The following is a 24,474-nucleotide window of genomic DNA, read 5'->3' on the forward strand; positions in this document are numbered from 1 at the left end:
GTCCTGAAGCATGGTTGGGAACTGCAGGTATTTACAATTATATAAATAACTGAGGGACATCTGTACCTCACCATCTATCCACCTCTTTTCAGCTCCACATTCATTATAAGCCACTTTTTCTCAGGCAGTTTCTCAAGTCATCGGGTCCTGTGTATTTTGTTGAGACCATATAAGATTAACAGCACATGCCAAGACAGACACTGTTCCTTTCCAACAAAAAAATTTCAGAATTTTATCCATCCATCTTCTGTACCGTTTGACCTCATTCTATTTATAATATACTGATAATAAAGATTTAACTTACACTTTACTGTAAATTATTTTGTATCACACACCACCAAATTACACCACTTACAGACACTCAAGGAGATATTTCAGAGTGAAAGTAACACTGCACCTCATGAGCTGGTGGTGGGGATAACTGTGACCCCTTCAGGGGCACCATGTCAGTACCCAGGAAGCAGACAAACATCTCTTCAACAACTAACAAGTCTTTATTTTGTCCACTGTGGGACTTTAACATGACCTTCCAGTTCCAAAACCCAAGTCCTTATAGATGAGCAACTGTCAACCTATCCCAATTATTCCTATTCCTATTACCATGTGTTACATCACCAGGTGCCAGCTCCCCGGCTCATGGTGCACGCACAACAACCCTTCCGATTGCACTGAAGCATTATAATGATAGCAGATATCCATGCAGACAATGTGACTGTGTCTTTCCATGGTGACTACTTTAATGGACAGTCTTTAAGTCACTAAATGTAACATTTGATATTTTTTCATCTGATAAAATACTCCTGATAATAGTAACTGATTAACCATTTTCACCACTAGAGGGCTAGTCCTCGAGTGAAGGCTGCGCCATTTTGTTGTGGATCCTGTTCACAAAATGGTGGCAGGCAACAGATTAACCCTTTGAGGACAAGGGAGGCATCTGGTCCAAAACAGGAGCACACGCACCAACAGTAACTATGTCACCAACACTGAAGTATGGAAACGCAATAGTGGCACACGTAAACCCCGATGAGGACATCACCCTGAGACACAGAGGCTGTCGAACCCACACCACAGAGCCTGAACATCAGGGAGGTAGGACCGACTGCAGCAGGGAGCACCAATGAGGACCGGAAGCAGTCGCAGCCGATTCGCGCCATAGAGCGTAGAGGCGGGCTCTCCACGACTCCCCCACCCCTTGCTATTGGTCCTACTTAGATCCACGCAGACGTTTGCGGCACATTGTCTAAAAAATCCGCAAAGAAAAGAAAATGGAGGATGATCTTGTCCTATTCCGGAAAACGGAGGGCTAGTAGTCTATTTAGTCTCTCAGAGATCGACGGCCATCTGACTTGACGACACCCCTTGGACTTCTCTGTACCCTACTAGTCTGCTCGGGGCATTACTGAAAACGGAAAAGAAGACCGTCTTTGAGTCGGGAGAGTAAGTGACGCGTACTGAAACGAAGGACAACAGCTCCGAGACGTGAAACACCGGACTGGAGGACGAGACGGAGCTCTTGAACGGTAAGGGACCGAACTGCAAGTCGTTGGCTGGTTGATTTCAAAACTGGCAAGATGGTTAAATTGCATGCTAGCTAGCATCCTTGTAGTTAGCCTTCCAAGCCGTCACTCAGAACCCGAACACGAGGGGGACGGTATCAATACTCGAGAATCACTCGACTGAAGTCAGACAGTGCCCCCACTACTCTGAGTTAAATATATTTTTGAGGTAGACTGTTTGTTGATATTTAGCCGGTTGTCCAATGGGTGTATTTACCGGTTGTCCAATAATGTGGCTGTCCGCGAATAAAAACATGCACATCTTGCAAAATGACATGTATGGTTCCCTACAATAATTAAGTTGACTTAAATGATCTGATTTAGTCTTTATTTAACACCATTTTAATACAACAAAAACAAATATTGCAAAGGTGGTCATTACACTTTATTTAACGTTTTATTAAGAAAAAGTAAAGAAAGAGAAACTGGCACCAAAGTGTTCATGGGAGCACTCGAGTTCATGTATTTCAAGCCGTGGTATAGTAACCCTTATATTTTAATTACCATTTCATGTGTGTAAAAATGTCAACAACTATATTATGTTCATAAAAATTTAAATTTGCACTCCACCTTTGATTTATTTCAAATGTGACAATTAGGGACAGATTTGATTCTGACAGTATGATCAAACTGAACAAAAATCATTGTATTACAATCACAGGTAAAATATGTTCTTTTGAAATGTTTTGGTAAATAATTTGATTCTCCACTTTGTAAAGTTGGAACTGGCATGAGCTGTTATTAGCCAAACGTAACTAACTAACTAACTAACTAATTAGTTATGCTAATTGCCCTTATTTGTTGTATATCAAAGATGTTGTACATGCAAAATCATCACTTTTAAGTAGTCCCTTAAAGCGGCACCGCTTTACACCCATTAATATTGCATTGTCAAAGAGAGCGATTCATTTTCAATTTTTTAGATTGGTCAATGATTTGTAAAAATAATAATACTCAAACACCCACATATATGGACTGACCCATATTATAGATTGGAGTGGCGAGAATGGGAAATTTAGTAGATTGTGACAGGAGGTCTTGCAATATGTTTGACAATCTGCTTGTGATCAATTTTGATGCGATTACTGGTGTGAATTGGCGACTTGATTGCATCAGGGTAAAGTTAGTTTTGTCATGCTTCTATCAATTAATTACCAATTGTGTGTGTTACTATCACTTGTAGAACGTGAGAGATATGCAGTGATCACTCACCACTTCGCCCTTCAACTAATGTGGCCTCGGTGCGTCACGAGTTTTTATGAAAACAAAAATGGCGGATATATTCAGTGCACTGCGGCTTTTTGCGGCGTCACTTGGAGCGCAGGGCTTTGTCTGCCCATATGACTTTCCAGCATACTATTGGCCTGTAGAGGAGATGAGACCAATGGGAACATGTTGATCTGTATCCTAGCCTCTGATTGACTTAGAGCTGTAAGAGCAGTTCTAACCATGCATTATCTCTGCTTCCTGCTACGTATCCGCTCTTCCACTTTGTTCGCGTCAGCAGAATCAGCAGCATCTCTGATTTGCGCTTTGTTTTGTCATGAACAAGGCCGAACAACGCATTGCAACCCGGGCTCTTTATTTGGGGAAAGGTTAAAGGAGACATGGAGGGCTGGAATGCCGACAGAGCAGGACGACGAGGCAAGCTGACGAGTCGGTCGGCGAGCGCCTGTCGTGCAGCATCGAAGCAGGCGGGCATAGCAGGCTCGTGGTTGGGGGGACAGGCAGAAGGTCGAGCCAAACGGAGTCCAAAGCAGATCATAAAAATAGGCTTTTGCTAAGCAGCAAATCACGTGGCATAGCAAAACCAGGTGGCAGGCATACGTGTATTGAAGCAGACGAACCACCGCAGACTGACGGGCTTGCAGGGTTTAAATACATGTCCTAATCAGCACTGGTTGCAGCGATCAGCACTGATGAGCGTGCAGTTCCGCATTGGATCTGCGTGCCCCTGCGGACCAGCGAGAGCCATGACACGTTTAATTATTTTGTGACTTTGTGAGTGTTATTGGAGCCCTAAAGAATGTTTCAAAGAGTCAGTTTAACTTTAAAATCTTCAAAAAGTGTCTAAAAATAAAGTGTTTAAAAATGAAATGATAAAAATCATTTGCAGATATCGTAAAAATATTGACTCCACATCACGGATTTTCACCTATCATGTGGAGTCATGGAATCAAGTACCGGGAATAAATGAGGGATCACTGTATGGCCAAGCAGCAAGTGTACACTGGGTACCAAATTGTTATGCAACTTGTGTTTTTGTCATTTTTTACTTGTTCTTTCCCACTAAATGTGAGCCAAGCCAAAGGAGATACTGTACCTAGGTTACCTCAGACATTAATCTTTTATGGGGGGCTTTTCCTACTTTGCAGGCGTCCGTTTGCATGTCTGTGTGCCCCTCACTTTGTCAATCAGATGATTTTAATCGACTGGGTTTAATGTCTTGAATGTTCATATCCAATTATGAGCAAGATAACGAAATATCGCCTTGATAGTTTCCCCCACTCCACCTTTTTTACAAGAACCACACGTGAGACAGTTTGCCCATTTTACGCTTGCAAGCGGAGAAAGCCATCATCACCGCTGTGTGGTACAGAGGTGCTTGAAAGCAGTCTAACTTTCGCCCCTTGCAAGAGACTATTGAGAGAAAGCAGGATGGGGGTGAGAGTGAACAGGTTTCAGGGGTTACCTCTGCAAACTGGCAAATCAGTGCAGAGGGTCTTAGCTCTTTGTTTTACAAGGTTGTGGAAACACTAGTGGAGCATTTTAGATAACTGGTCATCTGCATTAATCTGTTATGCTAGCTAACAGGCAGAAGTATGACCAGAAATTAATTTATTTTTATTTGAAGCAATGGAAACTACTAGCAGTAATATTGGGATTTTCTTCTATGTACAGGGAGGGAGAATTTACTGATCTTCCAGATTTTGAGGCTCACAAGCATTTGGATCCATCAGGTATGATTTTTCATCTTCAATTATTTGTTTTGTATATACGGAAATCCCCCTCCCTGAGCTATCACCTTTTCGTGGTAGAGGGGTTTGTGTTGATCCCAAGTTGTCTGGGGCTTCGTGTTCCTGGCAGGGTCACCTATAGCACAAAGATCCCAGGTGAGGGACCAGACAAAGTATGGCTCATAGCTCTCCTATGATGAATGAAATATTTGGACCTTGAGTTCTCTTGCCTGGAAGCTGGTCACCAAAACCCCCTCAGGAGCTAGGCCTGGTGGCGGGGCTCCTCGGCAAGTACTTGGTTGTCCGGGCCTATTCCCATTGGCTCACCACTTAGGGGAGGGGCCCAATAAGTCAGGTGCCGCGAGAGCTGTATGGGAACCAAATTTGGTGGTCCGTTCCTCGCCTACAGTTGCTGGCTCTTGGTAAGTGGAATGTAACCACTCTGGCCGGGTAGGAGCCTGGGCTGGTGTGCGAAATTCAGAAATGATCGGGCTCTGGTATCAGTGTTCCCAAGAGGGGTTGGACACTTCTCCTCTCTCGAGTTGTCCATGGAGAGGCACAGAGGAGTTGTAGGCTTACTTATTGCCCAAATGCCTGTACATTAGGGTTCATCCTGGTGGATGAGAGGGTAGCCTTCCTTCGGGTGAGGGTACGGGTCCTGATTGTTGTTTGTCCTTCTACATAAAACAGAAGTTCAGAGAACCCATCCTTCCTAGAATGGAGAGTGCTCCCTCTAAGAATTCCCTCCTCCTGCTGGGGGACTTCAATGCTCACATGCGCAATGACAGTGAGACCTGGAAGGATGTTTTTGAGAGGCCCCCTCCCAATTAGTTGTTGTGTTTTTGGACCGCTGCTCGGTGGCACCAGGACACGTTAGGCTGAAATTTGCTGATGGACTTTGCGGTTGTGACGTCTGCAGTAATGTATTGGACACTCTAGTGAAGAGAGGGGCGGAGCTGTCAACCAACCCCCATTTGCTAGTGTCTTGGCTCCGTAATTAGGGGGTGTTGAGCGTCTACCAGACTAGGAACATTTGGCAGAGTCCTCTGTCAGAAAGAATTTCAACGCCCACCGCCGATAGATCTTTGACAATGTTCCGGAGGAAGAGACAGACATAGAGTCCGAGTTCCTTGCTTCCATTGCAGTGCACTGTCAACACTGAATAGTGAGGATGGGGTGGTGTTGTCTTGGACCTGGGACATTGTGAATTGTTGGGGGAAATACTTCAAAGACCTTAATGCCTCATACATCACTGACATCTTCCAATACAGTATTGGGTCTCAAAGGCGGCCTTTCCTTTCTCCGAATTGAGGTCACTGAGGTGGTCAAAAAGCTTCTCGGGGACTAAGCCCATAGATAAGCCCAGAATTATGAAATGCTTTGAATGTTATTGACCTGTTCCTGTTGACAAGCTGATGCAACATTCCATTGATGATTCACGGACATCAGGACGCTGCCTTGGGGTTTGTAGACTGGGGTGGTGGTTCCACTTTATAAGAAGGCGGACCAGAGGGTTTGTTCCAATTACAGGGGGGTCATACTCCATAGCCTCCCTGGTAAGGTCTATTTGGGGCTGGTGGAGGAGGATCTGTTGTGATGTTACAGTAAATCTCAGATTCAGGAAGAGCAGTGTGGTTATCTTCCTGGCAGGGTAACCAAAGGTGTATAAGAGTTTGCTCAACCAGTCTACTGTACATGTGTTTTGTGAACATGGGAAAGTGTTCAACCGCGGATCTCAGGGGGATATTGTGAGGGGTGTTCTAGGAGTACGGAATCACCGCCCTAGTACAGTAGCTTCTATGGACTAAATATCTAGATGCAGCCAAGGGATTTAGGGTGTCTGGTTTGGGGGCTTCACTTTTTTATTTTTCAGATGGTGTGCTTTTGTTTGTATAGTGAAAGGGAACTGGTATAAAAAGTCACCCGTCCATTTTTTTTTTGAGCTGCTTGGGATGAAAATCAACACCAGACCGTGGTACTCGGTTGGGAGAGTGAGGTGCCCTCGACAAGTCAGGGATGAAATCCCACCCCGAGGGGAAGAGTTGAGGAGTGGAACATCTACAGGTGGATCAGTGCAGTGTCTGAAGTGATGCAAACTCTGTGACGGTCTGTTATGGTGCAGATGAGCCAAAAGACGGAGTTCTATGATAATGAGCTGTGGGCTGAGGCCCATAAGATCCCAAATACAAGACTTCCAGTTGATTTTCCACCACACTGTATCCTAGCTTTCTCTTAGAGGTGAAGTGACAAGCTTGGTCATCCAAGAGGGGTTCAGAATCGAGACGCTGCTCCTCCGCATTGAGATTAACCACATGAGGGTTAGGTAACCTTGGATGCCTCCTTGGGAATGCTTCGGAGGAGAGGTTAGGGAAAGAGCCAGGAGGGAGGTTCGCCATCCATCCCTGTTGGTTATGATGTTTATTCAGCATGGTTAGTCAACAATGATGATTTGTAGGAAATCTGTTTAATCAAGTGTTGATAGGTGAAACTAATGATTAATCAACCATTTACATATATGCAATATTGATGTTTTATCCATATTTTGTATGTAATCAACATGAAAAAGTGTTTTTATTGATGTAATGTGTTTGGGAAGGGACACAAAGGGTTAATTCCAATACTGTTGGTAGAAAATGGTTGGTGGGAAACGGTAGAACAAGTGAGACCGGACACAGCTGCAGCCTGTGGAAGGTACAGTCTTGCGCAATGTTGCGCAATGCTAAAACTGTCTTGAGCAATGCTGCGAAGGCAACCGGTGGTATCCCGGCAGGCCTAAAGAGGCTCAAGAGGAACAAGACTTTTTCCATCTTGGGGATTTTTGTGTTAAACGCAAGATTGCTTGCTTGGATTAATTTTGATTTACCCAGAATTGTTTTTAGAATTATTTTATTATTATAACAACTTTTCTATAGCGAGGCACAATACTGTAAATATATTTTCAGAACTCCTATTATTAGAACAACGTTTTTTAATAAAAAGGTACAAGTGCAATTGTGTGGACACTCCCTGCCTTCTGCTGGCGTGTGGGCAAATTTCGTGCCATAATTTCTCAATTTAGAAGTTTTATTTTGAATTTGTGAATCTCTCAAAGGCAACAGCAGAAGTCACACTGATTTGCAGGTATGTAATTTGTTGTGAGTACATTCATTGTGTTGGTTTTTGAACAAGGTGATGTCCATGCACGGCTCATTTTGTGCACCAGTCAAATACATCTGTCTTGAATTTGATTTTTTTTTTTCTTCTTCACTAAAGACGGGTTCGGTGAATGCGCATATGAAACTGGTGGGGTTCAGTACCTCCAACAAGGTAAGGACCACTATTTAACGGGGCTGGCGTCCTATACAGATTGAATTAATTGAATTATTAATGAGTGCGGGTTTGACAGCGTGTTTCGATCTTTTCCTAAATGTGTACGTATTTATGGCTTGGTAAAGTCCCCCCCCCCCCCCCCCGTCCTAGATGGATGAAACATTCAGGCCTTGGAACGAAAATTCATGTCAGACAGTGAAGGCATTTCGGGAGAAGACATTAGTCTTTTAGTATCATGTATTAAAACATCTGGTTTCAACTTCAGTGGCAGATATGTCTTAGGATGGTAACCATAACTTGTGGTGCAGTGACAGACATTGCCGTTTTATGGTTCTCTAAAATGCGGTTTTCCTTCATTTTCAGAGATCCTTTCAGATGCAACCCCTTTCTGGAAAAGCCCTAGTCTTTCTACTCTCAAAGAAAGGTTGGACTCATTAATCATATGCATTGTTTCCTTGTAATTTCCTTCTATTTTATAATATCTTGCTTTTGAATTTTAGGAAGGGTCCTTACTGTTCCAGATTCCTAGAGGATAATGACTCATGAATGGGATTCATATTTTCAAACTGTCACGCCACTGTCATCAGAGTCAAAGATGTTGAGGACATCAGAGCCAGAAGGAAGTCTTGCCCAACATATTGAGACCTTTGTGGGGCAACATGAGTTCTCCAACTCCCTAGCATCACACGCTGCCTCCGCAACAGACTCTACATTTGATACAAACTATTACTCGACTTCAAGTGTTGGAAATTCCACCTCTGATTGTGCTTACGAAAACTACTATAGAGAAACACCTTGGCAGACTGACGACCAACTCGTGTTTAAGGATACATCGTTGAGATGTGAAGACGCTGAAATTAAAGATGTGGCCATGAATGGATTGTCTTCATCTGGACCCTTGACGTCATCCTATTCAGCAGAGTTGCAAAGACTTAGGCCAAACTGTGAACTTCTAGCTTCATCACTTCTTGAGGATTTTTCAGATGTCAGTAGTTGCTCGGACACAGAGGTAAACAAAACAGAGCCTTGTAAATTCATTAATAGTCCAACTCGACAGCCTAGAACAGATTCTCCGTCAAAACGAAGTCCATCAGAATGGCTTTTCAGCCAGCCTGAAAATGTGACATTTGCAAACGAGATTAAAACTATTTGTCCCAGTTCCCCAAAATTGATAGCTTTACAAAATACACCTGAATGTTTACAAGGGATTAACAAAAGTGTGGTAGAAAATGGTAATTGTAACACGGTCCAAAATGAGTCCTCAGCGATTTCAACCTGCGAAAGGGATACGATTGAGAACTGTAATGACAAAGATGGACTTCCAACTCAAGGAGATACAAATGTGGAGTGCAATCAAATTGAGGGATGCTACTCAGACATCTCTGTAAGTGACAGTGAAAACATGACTAGCATGGAGGATCAACCAGATGATCTGAAGGAACATACGACCGCAACACCTGAATGTACAAAAACGTCAAATGAAAAGATGGAAGATAACAACGGACTGGAGAAAGAAAAAGTTGACATAAAGGAATCATGGCCACAGGAGAATGAAGTCAATGACAACCCTAATGTCATCAGACAGCAAAAAGTAAATATGACATCTGTTGAAGAGGATTGCAATGCTGTCCATCAATATCAAGACAAAGAATTAGCTTCTTTGGGTGAAGAAACATCAAAAATACCAGAGCAAGCCAATATTGAATTCTCCACTGTTCATGATGAAAGTATGGAAATAGACAACCTGCTGCCAGATATGGAGATCAAATGGCAAGACATGGAAATGAAGCCTGGCACCTCCCAAATCTTAGATTCCCCTGAGTCACATTCTAATAATGCCATTTGTGAACCGGTGGAATGCACAAATCTGCTGGAGCACAAATGTCAAGATAGTGGTTCCTGTTCACCGTTATCGGAAAATCAACCTCCTCAAAATGTGATTCCGGACAATATTTGCAGTCCTGTGAATGATGGTCATTTGAGTTTGTGTAGCAATTCAGATACCTCTCCAGATCCAAATACCCTAGGAACAGACACCAATTTGGCAAGCGTGAATTCCGGAACAAGCAATATCACTATCAATCCAGAAGTTGATCAAATCGCAGACTTGATACAGAAACCCCGCTCAAGTACCGACACAAATATTTGTGACAAAGAAGAAACTGTGTGTTCCCAAGAGGACAATCGGACATCCTGTAAAAATTCAGACGCTACTAACTTGGATGTGAAAAACGACTTTTCTAAAGACATAAAACCCTTCTCACAGCAGAACGACTTGAGCAAAGTGTGCTATTCCAACAAGGATGACCATTCTGGAGAAAACATGCCTCCATCTTCAAAAAACCCACTTGAAATTTCAATGCTCGCAGAACAAGAACATGGAAGCGCATCATTGGAAGAAATGGACACTTGCCAGGAAGAAAACTTGATCCTTGGTGAACAGTGTGGAGAACCTCTTGTTAAAAAACCCTCAAGTGATACTGAATCAATGAAATGTGAAGAAAAATGTATTGTCCAACCAAACGCCAATAGCATGGATGAACCAGAAGAACAAGGTACTGCCCTGCTATCCTCTTTACAAATGAGGAAACGCTTGCAGCCTGTTGTACTTTTAAATAAAATGAATCCAGCAATAAGCAAGTCATACCAGTGCGCACTATGCCAGCAAATAACCCTCAACGTTGATCATCTAATTGAACACCACCACCATCAACATTCAGAGCAGATCTTCTATTTCTGTAAGACATCCAATCAATACTTAACGAGTAATGAACGGGCAGACAAACAATTGGGCTGCAAAACCGAAGAACTTCGCCTTCCTTCAGAATTTACGCAACGGAAAAGAAAAGTTCTCCATTGCAGAATCTGCAAAATCACATTTTCAAAATTAATTCTGTATGTGAAGCACATGCGTTGCCACACTGGCAAAACGCCTTACAAGTGTGATGGATGCGGCTTATATTTTGCACAGTCTTCCAGCTTAAAAACGCATAAGAGTGTACCTGGTAGATGCAGGAAATTCAAACCAGAAAATCCGGATGCAAAATCCAGTGACCCTGAAGTTATCAAGCGAGGTGAACAGCTGGAAAATCCCTCTCAATGGTGTGTGAATTTGTTTGATATCCGCAAAGCTAATGTCTGTCTCTATTGCGGCAACCAATACGCAACTCTGAAGAAAGTCAACAAGCATATTTACCGCACGCACAAAGCAAAGCCGATAGGTGTGTGGCAAAGTCCTACGTCCATGAAAATAACTAAAAGGAGAAAGGTGACTCCTTGGAAAATCCATCTTGGAAAAACAGAAAATCTTGAAAATGAGATGACAAGTAAACATAAATGTCCCCTCTGTTCACGTTTTTTTATGTACTCCTCCAACAGAGATAGGCATTTACGTGACTGTGTCAGAATAGCTATTAGTGGTGGCAAGGGAAAAGTTGGTAACAGATATAGCTGTCCACTGTGCCACACTACATTTACTCAGCCAAGTAATAGATACAGACATGTTCACGTCACCTGCTTCAGAAAAACTCTTCAACAATTAAGAAAGAAGGTAAAATCGAAGCAAACAGTTGAACCCGACGACAAGAAACAGTTGACGACAAAGGGACAGAAAAATGTGAGCATAGAAAACAAATTGGAACAGTCTTATAAATGTGATGTATGTTCAGAGGTTTACCAGCAAGTGTCGGATCTCTACAACCATGTAAAGAAACATGAGTCTAAAATCACCGGCAAAATGATCAAGTACGAGACTTCAGTTTTGTCCAGTGAATCAAAGATTGCAGCTTTAGTGAAGCCAAAGACAGAGGAACCGGAGGACGATGGAAAATCAGACGACAATGTCAGTGTTTCCCTGAAAAAGACTGAGGAACTGGAGGACATTGGAAAACCAGCTGACCTCAGCGTTTCCCTGACTTGTTGGTATTGTGAAAAAACCTGTGAGACACAAGAGTCATTACAGAAACATGAGAGATGTCACAAAGGTGAAAAGCCATTCTACTGTCTCGACTGTGGAAGACAGTTCAAGAGAAGAGTCTACCTCATGGGTCACAAAGTTGTCCACCAGAGTGTCCAGTGCACACTTTGCACAAAGACGCTTCCAAATGCCAGCAAACTTGTCCAGCATGTCAAGTTGCATCACAAAGGGGAAAGGTTTCCATGCCCCAACTGTCCAAGGCAGTTTTGGAATCCTCCAGAGCTCCTTCAACATCTCTTTAATCATCAAAGGGATAGGAGGCCACCTCCCTTGAAAAGGGAAACACCCAAGTCCCTCAAATCCGATCAAGAGCCAATTGAACCAATGGCGCTGCAGTGTTCCCTTTGTAAAGAGGAATTTGATGACCCAAGGTCACTAAGGAAACACAGTCTTGAACACATATCTTCATGGTGTCGCTGTCCGTATTGCAATCAAAAGTTCAAAACCCATCGTTCTTTGCTACTTCACATGTACAGACATGCAGGGGCTAAACCGTATTCCTGTGATCAATGTCGAAAACCTTTCTATCACAAACAAAGCCTGGAAATTCACAACAAAAGTTGTCCCCCCGGTCTGCAGACTCAAAACCAAGATCAATCCAGATCCACGCTGAAAAAATGTACAATTTGTTTCCGAGTCTTTATTAAGAAACATTGCTTCGTTGCTCACATGAACGGCCACAAGTTGAATACTCTGAAAGTCTGCACAAACTGCGGGATGTACTTTGGTGGGAATAAATTAGGTAGTCATCGGCAAACATGCCTCCAGATGTCACAAGCCAACAATGTCTTATCTTCTAATGCCGATGCCTGTCAAACCACTCCACAGAAAAGTCAGACTGGAACACCATCCAAGTCCAGTGCGTCTAGGAATCCCAGTCTGCAGACTCAAAACCAAGATCAATCCAGATCCACGCTGAAAAAATGTACAATTTGTTTCCGAATCTTTCTTAAGAAACATCGCTTCGTTGCTCACATGAACGGCCACAAGTTGAATACTCTGAAAGTCTGCACAAACTGCGGGATGTACTATGGTTGGAATAAATTAGGTAGTCATCAGCAAACATGCCTCCAGATGTCACAAGCCAACAATGTCTTATCTTCAAATGCCGATGCCTGTCAAACCATTCCACAGAAAAGTCAAACTGGAACACTATCCAAGTCCAGTGCGTCTAGGAATCGTCCATTTAAGTGTCCAAACTGTCCATTGAGATACAAGTTCAAATCAAAACTCTTACAGCACAGCGTTTCCCACACTCGTATACAACCATATGCATGTACACGTTGTGATGAACGATTTTCATCCAACATATCGCGGTTGCGACATGAAGAGAACTGTAAAGTTCCCAAAGAAGAGGAGTCAAACATTCACGAAGAGACTTCACTAGAAATAACAGACACCCCTGCTCGTATGGAGGAAGCACAGATAGTCCCGAAAAAAGCTGGAGATGAGTACAAATGCAAATTCTGCACAAAGACATTTGTGAAGCCACGGAGCCTGCGACGTCACATATTGACTCATAATGAAGTGAATCCATATCGCTGCAAAACCTGCGGAAGCTGCTTTTCAAGATATGATTATCTTAAGGTCCATCATGCTCATTGTAAAGGAAAACAATTGCAGTTGCAAATCTGCATTCCCAAAATCGGTTTGGATGATGTTGGCAAGGGCTGGAAAATCAGGGTCGGTGAACCAACGGAACAGCAGAACGGATTTCATTGTCATGTTTGTTCCAAGAGCCTACCAACTCAGTCTGGATTGTCCCGCCATGTCACACTATTCCATACTGTCAAATTGCATAAGTGCCGGCGTTGTGATTCAGCGTTCACTCATGAAAATTCTTTGAGATACCACAGGAGGCATAATAACTGCAAAAAAGTGGTGCAAAACCACGATTCTACTCCACCACAGGATAATCTACCATCACAAAATGTTAGCCACCCGCTCAGTGATGAAAAGTCCACACCCAGGTTCCAGTTGCATTCGAACTCAAAGCACAAATACGCTTGCAGTTACTGTCCCGGTACTTTTAAGACCAAGGGGCACTTACAGGTACACAGCCGTTGGCACACCGGCGAGAGACCGTATGTCTGTGATTGTGGCCTGCAATTCATCAGGAGTGACTACTTAAAACGTCATCGTCTGAAGTGCACGGTCAAACTTTGTAAAACATGTGGTGTAGCATTCCCACAAAAAGAACAGAAGGATCATCAAAGAACTTGTACTTCAACATCAGGACAGTCAACAAAGAGGGAAGAAATCTCTCAAAGCCCTACGAAAGGCTTTTCATGTGCATATTGTTCTTCACGTTTTTCTTTATTTTCACAGCTTCAGGAACACTTTTTAAATGCCCACAAAGTGGAAACCAAGAATCCACCCGAGTCTACTGCTCCTCTTCAACATCTCCTATCAAACCTACCAGCCATCAAAGACGAAAAGCGCGACAAACAGCCCAACGAAGGTACAAATTTGACATGCAAACTAGATACTGAACTTGTCGGCGATGCTTCTGAAACATTCGTCTGCCCAGTCTGCAATCTGTCCTTTGAAAATAAAGCTGGACTAAAGGGTCATTCCCGTGTGCATTCAAATACGACCCCTTACAAATGCAAAATGTGCAACAAAGGCTTTTGGAAGAAAAAACATTTTCGCAATCACACCAGGAAATGCAGATTTGGATATTCCACTGAAATTGATACAGCTCAGAAACTGGAATCGCCTCTGAAAGCAGACCTTCACGAAACACTCCCCGAATCTATTCCCTCGTTCAAAGATGATGCAGGGACAGATACGGGAGTTTTGCAGGGAAAGTTCTCATGCAAAGATGATTTGAAGGAGTCTCTTCAAAACCCTAACAAAGATCAGGTGCAAAGCAGTGCAGACAAAGATAAAGTAGCTCAGTACCAATGTTCCGAGTGCAATATGAGCTTCACCGATGGTCTGATGCTGATCAGTCACCTTGAAGAACATGGGAGAGAAGAACAAGCAAATAAGAACATTAGCTGCTGCAAGTGTCGACGTGTTTATGCCAATGAAATCGATTTTGAAAAACATATGAGAGTTCACGGTTTGATTAAGAATTTCCTTTGCTCAATGTGTCCCAAGTCATTTTACACATCAACAGATTTGGAAGTCCACAAATCGTACCATGACCCAAACAGACCATTTCCATGTAAACTGTGTAATCACCGCTTTTGGTCCAGGCAGTCTCTTTGCTATCATTACAACGAAGAGCATCCTGACAATTCATTTCCCTGTTCTCACTGTAAAAAGACTTATGCCACCAAAAAGACTCTCCAAAGACACTTCAAAAAATGGCATCTCAAAGAACAAAAGAACTCGAGTCTTGAGCAGGAACCCGTTGTGCCCAATGAACGTGATGCTGATAAAAAAAGTAGCAGTGAGGAAAGTGACTCAGACTCTGCGCCTTACTTCCCGTGCCATGTATGTGGAAAAACATTCCCAACTTCAGAAAATCTGGAAGATCATCAAAAATGTCATCTGGGTGAAAAACCTCACGAATGTGCGGAATGTGGCAAATGTTTTTTCCAGTCCGCCCAATTGGAGCAGCACAAACGTATGCACAAGTCCGAGTTACAGTGTCAGGTTTGCGGAAGAGGATTTGTGTCCCACTTCCTCTTGCGAAATCACAAACATAGTCATGGCAAGAGTCGTCCACACCGTTGCTCCAGATGTCAACTCAGTTTCTCGGGAGCTTCCCAGTTAGCAGAACACATGTCTACGCACCGAGAAGAAAACTTTCCATGTGACATATGCAGCCAAGTGTTCCCCTCCAAGAGTAGTCGAGCTGAGCACAGAAAGGAACACACCATTTCAACCGAGCGCCCTTCACCTTTGCCTGAAAAGTTGCCTTCGTCCTCGGAAACTTGCCCGCCAAAGTTCAAAACCTTGAAATACCGTTGTGGTTTATGTAACGAGCGCTTCAAAAACCCAGAGGACATCGCAGAGCATGGTTGCCAGGGATCCAAAGAACGCCGCTATTCCTGTCCTGATTGCGATAAACATTTTCCACACTCATCCCAGCTGAAACAGCATAGAATCATCCATCAAAAGTCAACGGCTAATATCCAATATTTATGTAATCACTGTAATACCACATATTCCTCCCTTGAGGACTTCCAGAAACATATGAAAGTCCATAAAAATGAGATCCCTTTACCTGCAACTGCTAATCATTATAATGCGAAGAACACCACCGTTCCTGTTCATACTTCCAATGCGCTGAAATGCAAAGTTTGCAGCATGGCCTTTTGGTCCCAAAATGACCTTGACAAACATGTGGAGGAACATCATACATCTCTTTCAGCGTTTCAATGCAACGGATGTAATAAGAGATTTGGGACAATTGATGCTTTTGACCAGCACCCCTGTGCCCGTAAGCAGCAAGAAAGTAACCATCAGCAGGTTTCGCAGGAGGAAGAAATTGATGTCACTGTCGAGGATTCGCACTATTGTAGCAATTGCGCAATGCAGTTTCCTTCAAAAAGTCTTCTCTTGGAGCATCAAAACAAAGTGCACTTAAAGGAGAAACAATTCAAATGCAAGTATTGCGCAAAATATTTCGCCAACATCCATTCCCTTAAAAGGCATAAGCTCAACGTGCACAAAGAGTCAAAGCAAAGCAAGCTGAAATGTCCTCACTGCTCTTCTCAATTCGACAAAGCTCAAGATCTTTCATTACACATGAGAATGCATGCTGAACATCAAGTTGGACAGCACCGCTGTGATATGTGCTACAAATCGTTTACACACGCTTCTCAGCTTTTGCGCCATCAAGAAAGCCATGTGGGCCAAATTGTGTATGAATGCACTGAATGCGATAAGGCCTTTGCTTTTCCTCATCTGCTGGAAGAGCATCAACGGACGCATGCTGAGCTTACAAAATAATACTCAATGCATAACATCTACTCCTTCAATAACATCTGATTGGGCCTTCAAAAAACACCACATCCTATTTGGCTCAGGACCTCAGAACTTGTAAATAAATATATATTCTACTATTGGACTTTGTAAAGATACAAAGGTTCTTGATGATTGTTCATATACTAGACTGTACACTGATTCTCTCATTTTGAACTCTAAAAATGTATATTGTTAAAAAGTGATTTAGTATTTTTGAAGTTTCAAAAGCTTTATTTTCAAGACCTTGGAATTGTTTTTAGTCTGCTCTGTTGACGACTAGGACGTCGTTGTATGCCGGGTCATGTTTTTGTATATACTTTTGTGTTTTTGTTTGCTTAAATTTGAAGAAACTCTCCTTCATTACACAAATGGTCCAAATAATTTATGTCCTGAACATGTTTATTGGATTTTGTTTACTGACTCAACAGGACATTCTATTTGACTTGTCTATACCACTTCTAGAGGTGAAAAATAAATGTTGATTTGTCATGAGAATTTTTGCTTCATTTGACCAAATAGTTCTCAATGTAAAATGTGGGTTGTCATTTTGGACCCCTATCCAGCATGTTTTAGATATCTCGCTTCTCCAACACACATGATTCAAATGATCAGCTCATCAGCAACATCTGAGAAGCCTGTTAATGATCATGATCATTTCAATCGGGTGTGTTAGAGCAGCAGGGCTTCTAAAACCTGCAGGATAGGAGCGTGTCAGAAAGGGGAAGCAGTGGACTGTCGGATTCTGCTAACCTTGACCTGGGATGTTGAGTTAAATGAGAATGCTTGAAGACCAATTCCTCCAACACACCTTTCTTCTCCAGGGTTAGGGTGAGGTCAGCTCTCATGTCCCATCCATCTTCTTCCACTTATCAGGGGTCGGGTTGCGGGGACAGCATCTTTAGGAGGGACTCCCAGACTTCCCTCTCCCCAGCCACTTCGTCCAGCTCATCCCGGGGGATCCCAAGGCGTTCCCAGGCCAGCTGAGAGACATAGTCTCTCCAGCGCATCCTGGGTCGTCCACGGGGTCTCCTGCCGGTGGGACATGTACGGAACACCTCCCCAGGGAGGCATCTAGGAGGCGTCTTGGTGAGATGCCCGAGCCACCTCATATGGCTCCTCTCAACGTGGAGGAGCAGCGGCTCTACTCCGAGTCTCTCCCGGATGACCGAGCTTCTCGCCCTATCTCTAAGGGAGAGCCCGGACACCCTGCGGCGGAAACTCATTTCGGCCGCTTGTATCCGGGATCTTGTTCTTTTGGTCACGACCCATGGCTCGTGACCATAGGTGAAGGTAGGAGCGTAGATCGACCGGTAAATTGAGAGCTTGCCTTTTGGCTCAGCTCGCTCTTCACCACGACGGACCGGTACAGAGTCCGCATTACAGCCGACGCTGCATCGATCCGCCTGTCGAGCTCACGCTCCATCCTGCCCTCGCTCGTAAACAAAACCCCAAGGTACTTGAACTCCTCCACTTGGGGCAGGATCTCATCCCCGATCCGGAGAGGGCATTCCACCCTTTTCTGACTGAGGACCATGGACTCAGATTTGGAGGTGCTGATCTGTCTCTCCTGTCCCTGTGTTTGGAATCACCAAGCTGGCAAAGGCTGGGGGTGGGTGAGATTTGCCAAAATTTCCTAAAGGTAGTTTTTCTTGTGGGGTTGTCCCGATTAACACACCTTGAAGAAATGTCAACATCGGGAACTGTGGCTATGGCAGACTGGGGTGGTGCCCCCCTCCCCCTTTTAAGAAAAGGGACCAGAGGGGGTTTTCCAACTACAGGCGGATCACAATCCTCACCCCTTTAGAGTCTCCAACAAGCATGTTTTATGATATGAGGGAGGGAACCAGAGTACCTGGGGAGTAAAAAGCTTCTGCATGTGGGGGAGGGGATCGGGCCAACAAAGACAAACCCAAGTCGAGACTTAATACCAAAACCTCAGAACTGTGGGGTGCGTCAGTACTGCCCCCATTTGTGCATAAGGAAGTGAAATGGTTCCCTTCGGAACACGACACACATACCATCAGTATTTGTGTACTGACGTGGCTAGTCGACTGACTGGGTTCTGCACAGTGCAGTATTTGGCGGTTGGGAGAGCTTCCTGAGGAGCCACGTGACCATGATTTCCAGGGGCAGAGGCGTTTTCACTGCAGGCGTGCCTACTGCGCATGCGCACATGTCGAGGCTGCTCGACCCCGCAGCTGGACTACTCGCTTTCTTCTGGTTCTCCTGCACCTACTCGTCCTCTTCCTCTTGGCACATATTCACATTTGTTGGAGGCTGAAGAGCGTTTCCAAGAGCTCACGCATCTGCGCGGCCAGATGTCTCCGGATCCACGCAGCGGTTGTAGCTATCCTTTTGTGCCCACGTCAAAGGCTTCGGACACCAGGCTTTTGTGACAAGGTAAGGGTTTAAACGAACCAGGAAAAAAAAAAAAAAACTCCGAAGAGAAGACCGTGGAAGCTTGCCCGCCAATATCCGTTGTTTGTGTGGCCTCTCACGGGAGCATGGCCAGTCACCACCCCTCGCTTTAATGCCCCCCCGGAGGACCTTCCCGTTCGCGGCTTTTCATGAAGCACGTCATTTTTAAAGCTCGCCAAACCATACCATGTGTAGAATATGATAGCATAACTGTTAGTGAAGTAGCCGAAATGGATCTCAAGCCGTTTTAGCATTAGCTTAGCCTGCATATTCATTCGTATGTGTTTTCAAAGGTATTGACCATGACTCCTGTACACATCAGTTGCCTTTTATGTTTTGATTTGAATCTCCGTGCACATCGTGTATTATGCATTTAAAGTCAACACGAGCTCAAGTTGAAAAAGAAGCTAATCAAATGAGGGGTGTGTTTAAAAAAATAAAAAAAAAACTCTTGGCACATAGAAGGCGCTAAAACAGTTTATCAATACAAGCAAGGCTGCAAACTGAATTTATTGAACATGAATATCGAAGTAATTGAACAATAGGAGGTTTGAGTGATGGTAGCACAGCCTTTTATTATTAAAAAAAATAGGGGGTTTTTTCTCCACATAGTTACCCCACTGATGTTTAAAGGAACAGTGTGTATGTTTTGAATTTTCCTGTTAATTCATAAAGACATAATTAATTCTGGCAAAATGTGAAATCACATCAATTGACATTATCTATTTTATCTATCTTCAATCTAATTGAGATCCAGTAATTGGTAATTATATTTTATGAGTCCTCACTGTACAGAACGCTGACATGTGTCATTGCCATCTTTATGCAGCCAATCACAAATTTGTTGGATCAATAACTATGTGTAACCAATCTATCACACTTTGTCACTCGAGGAAATACGAGAAAACGTTTGTGATGCTACTGCTACTGAGAAAATTGATGGCAGGCCTGGTGGATAAAGCCGTTTGTGAGTATGTTGGTGCAGGAGCGGAACGTTCTGTACCTCTTCCCAGAGGGCAGGAGGTTGTTGTCGCTGCCTCATCTGGTCCGAAAATCGACCTCCTTCCTGTTCGTTTCATCAACCTTAGTAATGAGACCCACTAGTGTTGTACCGTCTATGGTTGGCGTGGTGGGTCATTGTGCAGTCATGTGTCAGCAGGGTACAGAGCAGAGTACTGAGCACACAGCCTTGGGTGGGGGATGTGTTCAGGGTCAATGCTGCTTGAAATGGTGTTGCCAAGCCGTACTGCCTCTGAATGAGGAAGTCTTAACAACCAGGGACAGAGAGAGGTGCTGATCTCCAGCTTGTGCAGTTTGCTGATGAGTTGTGGTATTATGGTGTTGAATATTGAAGGCAGTGCTATCGGATGATAGTCGTTGAAGCAGGATTGAGCAGATTTCTTTGACACTGGTATGATGGTGGTGGTTTTGAAGAGTGATGGAACAATGGCAAGACATCAGTGAAGACATCCTTAAGCTCCTCTGCGCAGTCCTTCAGCACATGACCTGGGTTGCCATCTGGTCTTGTTGCTTTGCGGGGGTTGATTTTGGCAAGAGTCCTCTTCACCATGGAGAGGCGCCGAGTCTAGTTCTGAGCAGGGGGAGGGGTCTGATTGATGATGATTTGTGGAATATAAAATATGGAGTTGTGCGGTATCCAACCACGTGTCTGTGTTTTATTTACAGGAACCAACAATCCATGATGCTCGGGCTTCAGGGCAGTGGGCCACCATCTTCCAAAATCTATCGTTGCGTGGCGTGTTCGGCAACCTTCAGCGGACTGGCAGCCTTGCTTGTACACCAGGCGAAGCATGCCACCATGCTCCCCAAGGTCATCGGGCCTCCTTCGACCCAGCCCGACATGAACCTGCAGGACGCTTTGACAGCAAACCTAAAGTCGTCCAATCCACCAGCGTCGTCCGACGGCGCCTCGCCATCTTTTTATATCTGTGATTGCGGTGAGGAATTTCAAGACTTTTGTCAAATGCTTGATCACAAACAATCGCATAGTTCTCACTTAAAGTCACTCCATATGACTTATAATAATGCCGTCTCAGATGGAACCGATTCTGCTGATGGGTCTTCTAATCAGACGGTAGATTTAAAGCTGACCACAGCCTTGACGGATCCGGCCCCGAGTTGCCCCTCTACTTCAGGGTCGCCACCTGTTAAAATAGAGCTTGAAACCAGAGAAAGACTGGAAAAGAGCAAAGTTGTTCCATCCACTCCCCTTGAGCAGAGTAAAGCCTCTGAAGAAAATAACGATGGACAACTTGACCAGACATCTCCAAGTAAAGAGGCAGTGCCAGAGACTGCAAGGGCTTCACCGTCCACTCATAGCAGCGACAATGAGGAACGAGCGGCAAAAAATAACAAATTGATGCAAATCCTAGCAACGGCCTACACGAATCACACCGCCAAGCCTCCGACTTCGAACGACAGTAACGTTTTGATCACCCCCAAACAAGAAGCCATCCCGGTCGATATCACGCCAGTCACAGAAGAGCCGGCCATCAACGATCTCTCTGTCGCAAAGTTAAGACGATTGCTCGCAAAGACTAACACAAAAACAAAAGCCCCCACCATCAGTCGAATTATCGACTCCAGCAGGAAGAAGATAGTTTCTCTGACAAAAATGCTCTCGCCCGTCGTGGTTCTTGAAACTCGTCAGAAACTTCGAGATTCTGGCAACAGCACTCTTTTTGGGAAATATCAATGCGGGCGCTGCCGTCGGATCTTCCCCAACTCCGACAGACTAACCGAGCACCACTTTTTGCACAAAAAGGAGAGAATTAAGTGTTGCCGTCGCTGCAAACAACTCATCATCGGCAAGCTGCCGTTCACCGACAATCACGTCTGCATTGCATCAGTGAAAAAACCCGCACAGTTGCCAAGTACATTGCCGCTGGTCCCCAAATATGTGCCCTTCCATAGCTTTAACAACAAGAAAAAATCGTTCTTTTGTCCCGTATGCAAGCATAACTACGCCCGCAGGTACAACCTGAAGAAGCACAAGTGCCAAGGCCCGAAAGCTGCGCCGCCCCAGACGCACGTCTCCGCCGACAGACTACAAGCATTGAGATCAAATAATAAAGCCTCGCCGTACAAGAATGGTCAAGTCAAGCACGGAACGAACAGCGTTTCCGTCAGCACCGAAGCCCCTCGGGTCAAGGTCGAGGTGACCTCTACTACTTGTGAGCAGTCTGAGAGGCTTGACCTTCCCTGGAGTTGTTCTGCCAATACCTTCCCGCCGTTTTTCCCCGCGTCGGCGGATCAGCATGAAAGCGCCTCTGGAAGCGCGATGGACAACACGAGCTCGGATGCTGTGCCGGCGCCGCATAACGAGAGCGGCAACGAAGGCCAGTGGACGATGCCCTTGGACGATGAAACGGAGCTGCTTAGTTCGTCTCAGAATGCTGCTAACGAAGATGAGATGGATCCCGACTCCAAGGAGATGGCCAACCTGAGTTATTTTGTCAAAGATGGCATAAGACGTTACCCCTGTCCCAGATGTCAGAAAACCTACAGTCGGCCCTCTACTCTGGCCCGCCATTTACGCCTGTGCGGGTTCAGGCCTCGGGGACCTGCGTCCATATCCCACGGCGCTGGTAATGACGGCGGTCCCAAACCCAGGGTTCCTTGCAATGTCTGCGGAAGAAACTTCAGCCGCAAAGATAACATGCTGGTTCATCGGCGACGGTGTCAGTTTCAGGGTGCGGCGCCGAAAGAACCCTCGCCGCCAAATTTGCCGGGCAGCGCACAAGCGAGTCCAGATAATGACGCTAATAACTGGGGCTTCATGTCACTGCCCCCCGTGCTACCCAGGAGGGTGACGTGCGAGTGTGGGGTCGGGTTTACATCGCCGAGACTCCTCCTGGAGCATTTACAAAAGCACGCGCAGGAATCCTACACGTGCCCAACTTGTGGAGAGACTGTTAATTCTTGGGCTGACTACGAGGTTCACCTGCAAATCCACATGCATCCTCATCACCAGCTGCTGAAAGGACTCCAAACGCAGCGATCGCAACCCTTGATGCTTAGGATCCATCAGCAACCTCAGCAGCCACCTCCGCCGCCTCCACTCGCGCATCAAGCGTCACAGAAGGAACCAGTCCCTGAACCCTCAACCCCCAAAAAGCAGAGGCCTGTTTGCTCACGATGCGGAAATACATTTGCTACCAGATGTTCCCTCCGAAGGCACTTATCTTGGGACCGTTGCAAAGGCGGACGACCTCCGAACGCGCCCAAATTTTATCGCTGCTCCCGCTGCAGCTCCGAATTCCCCAACATGGTGAGCCTTCTGTTTCACCAGAGGAGCGGTGCCTGCAAACCTGCCATCAAGCCCGTGCGTTGCCCAGTTTGTCTCCGTTGGTTCAGCACTGTGGACGGTTTGCAGAAACACCTCCTGACTCACAAGCAGTCTGAATCCCACCGCTGTGATATCTGCCAGTGTTCATACCCAACCCTGAAATCTCTCAAAACCCATCGCAGGAGGGTGCATAATGTCTTGTGTGCAGAACTTCTAACTTAGCAGTGTTTTGCATCCCCCCCTTCTAATTTCCGTGACATTGATGTGGTATTTCAAAATGCTGCTTTTGATTAGTACTAATTCTAAATGATCAAAATGAAGTAACAAAAAAGTACTTTCGTTTTGTAGCAGTTTGCTGCTGTGGCTCATGTGTAGTTTGGTCCAGTTCTTCATTTCAATTACAAGGTTGTGAATGTTTCCACTTGAAGTTTTATCCAATGATTGTTCTGTAGTTTGTTGGCTGTTATTAAATATACAAATTTATGAATATGTTTTGGGTGGTTTTTTCTGGTGTATTTGGGTTCATCCAAACAGTTGACTGTAGTTTACATTATGGTATTGTATTTGTCCAACAAGCATTCTGTTAGATAAAGATAAAATAAAATAAAAAATTACTGCTGCTATTATTTAGGTTTTCCATGAAAAAAATAGTACAATGTCAAATACTCACAATCACACCACATTTGCTATTATTGCTATTATAAGTTACATCCATTAAAACGGAATTTGACTCAAGATTTCTTAAGACATGGAAACATTGATAACCTCACGTCCTCCCAACCGTTGCCTAATGTATATATATACCCCTAAACATTTTTAGTATTTCCGCAAAACCTAATTCCTGTCCAATAATAAATGGATGACGGGGTAATGCTTCAGCCAAATAAAAATACTCATACAATAACCTTTTCCTGATATGATTAATTATACGATTATATATATATATTTCGTATATATATATATATATATATATATATATATATACATACATATATATATATACGAAATATATTTGCAAACAAT

General features: G+C 44.3%; 1 protein-coding gene across 6 annotated transcripts; it reads left to right on the top strand.

The window, feature by feature from the left end:
- The first annotated feature begins 992 nt into the window (after nt 1-992).
- On the top strand, nt 993-23,940 carry LOC119136042 (zinc finger protein 628-like). Of its 6 annotated transcripts, none has more exons than XM_037274123.1 (5): nt 1,169-1,523; nt 4,461-4,519; nt 7,769-7,822; nt 8,189-8,249; nt 8,326-17,216. In XM_037274123.1, exon 5 carries the CDS (start codon nt 8,361-8,363, stop codon nt 16,707-16,709), a length of 8,349 nt encoding a protein of 2,782 aa, XP_037130018.1. In that variant the 5' UTR covers nt 1,169-1,523; nt 4,461-4,519; nt 7,769-7,822; nt 8,189-8,249; nt 8,326-8,360; the 3' UTR covers nt 16,710-17,216. The 6 variants fall into 6 exon arrangements, with proteins under 6 accessions (XP_037130021.1, XP_037130018.1, XP_037130020.1 ...); XM_037274125.1 differs by lacking the exon at nt 7,769-7,822 and having other exon boundaries at nt 8,326-11,419; nt 11,456-17,216; XM_037274121.1 differs by lacking the exon at nt 7,769-7,822.
- Nucleotides 23,941-24,474: the final 534 nt, after the last annotated feature.

The sequence above is a fragment of the Syngnathus acus genome, chromosome 16, assembly GCF_901709675.1.
Source record: "Syngnathus acus chromosome 16, fSynAcu1.2, whole genome shotgun sequence".
Taxonomy (NCBI): Eukaryota; Metazoa; Chordata; class Actinopteri; order Syngnathiformes; family Syngnathidae; genus Syngnathus; species Syngnathus acus.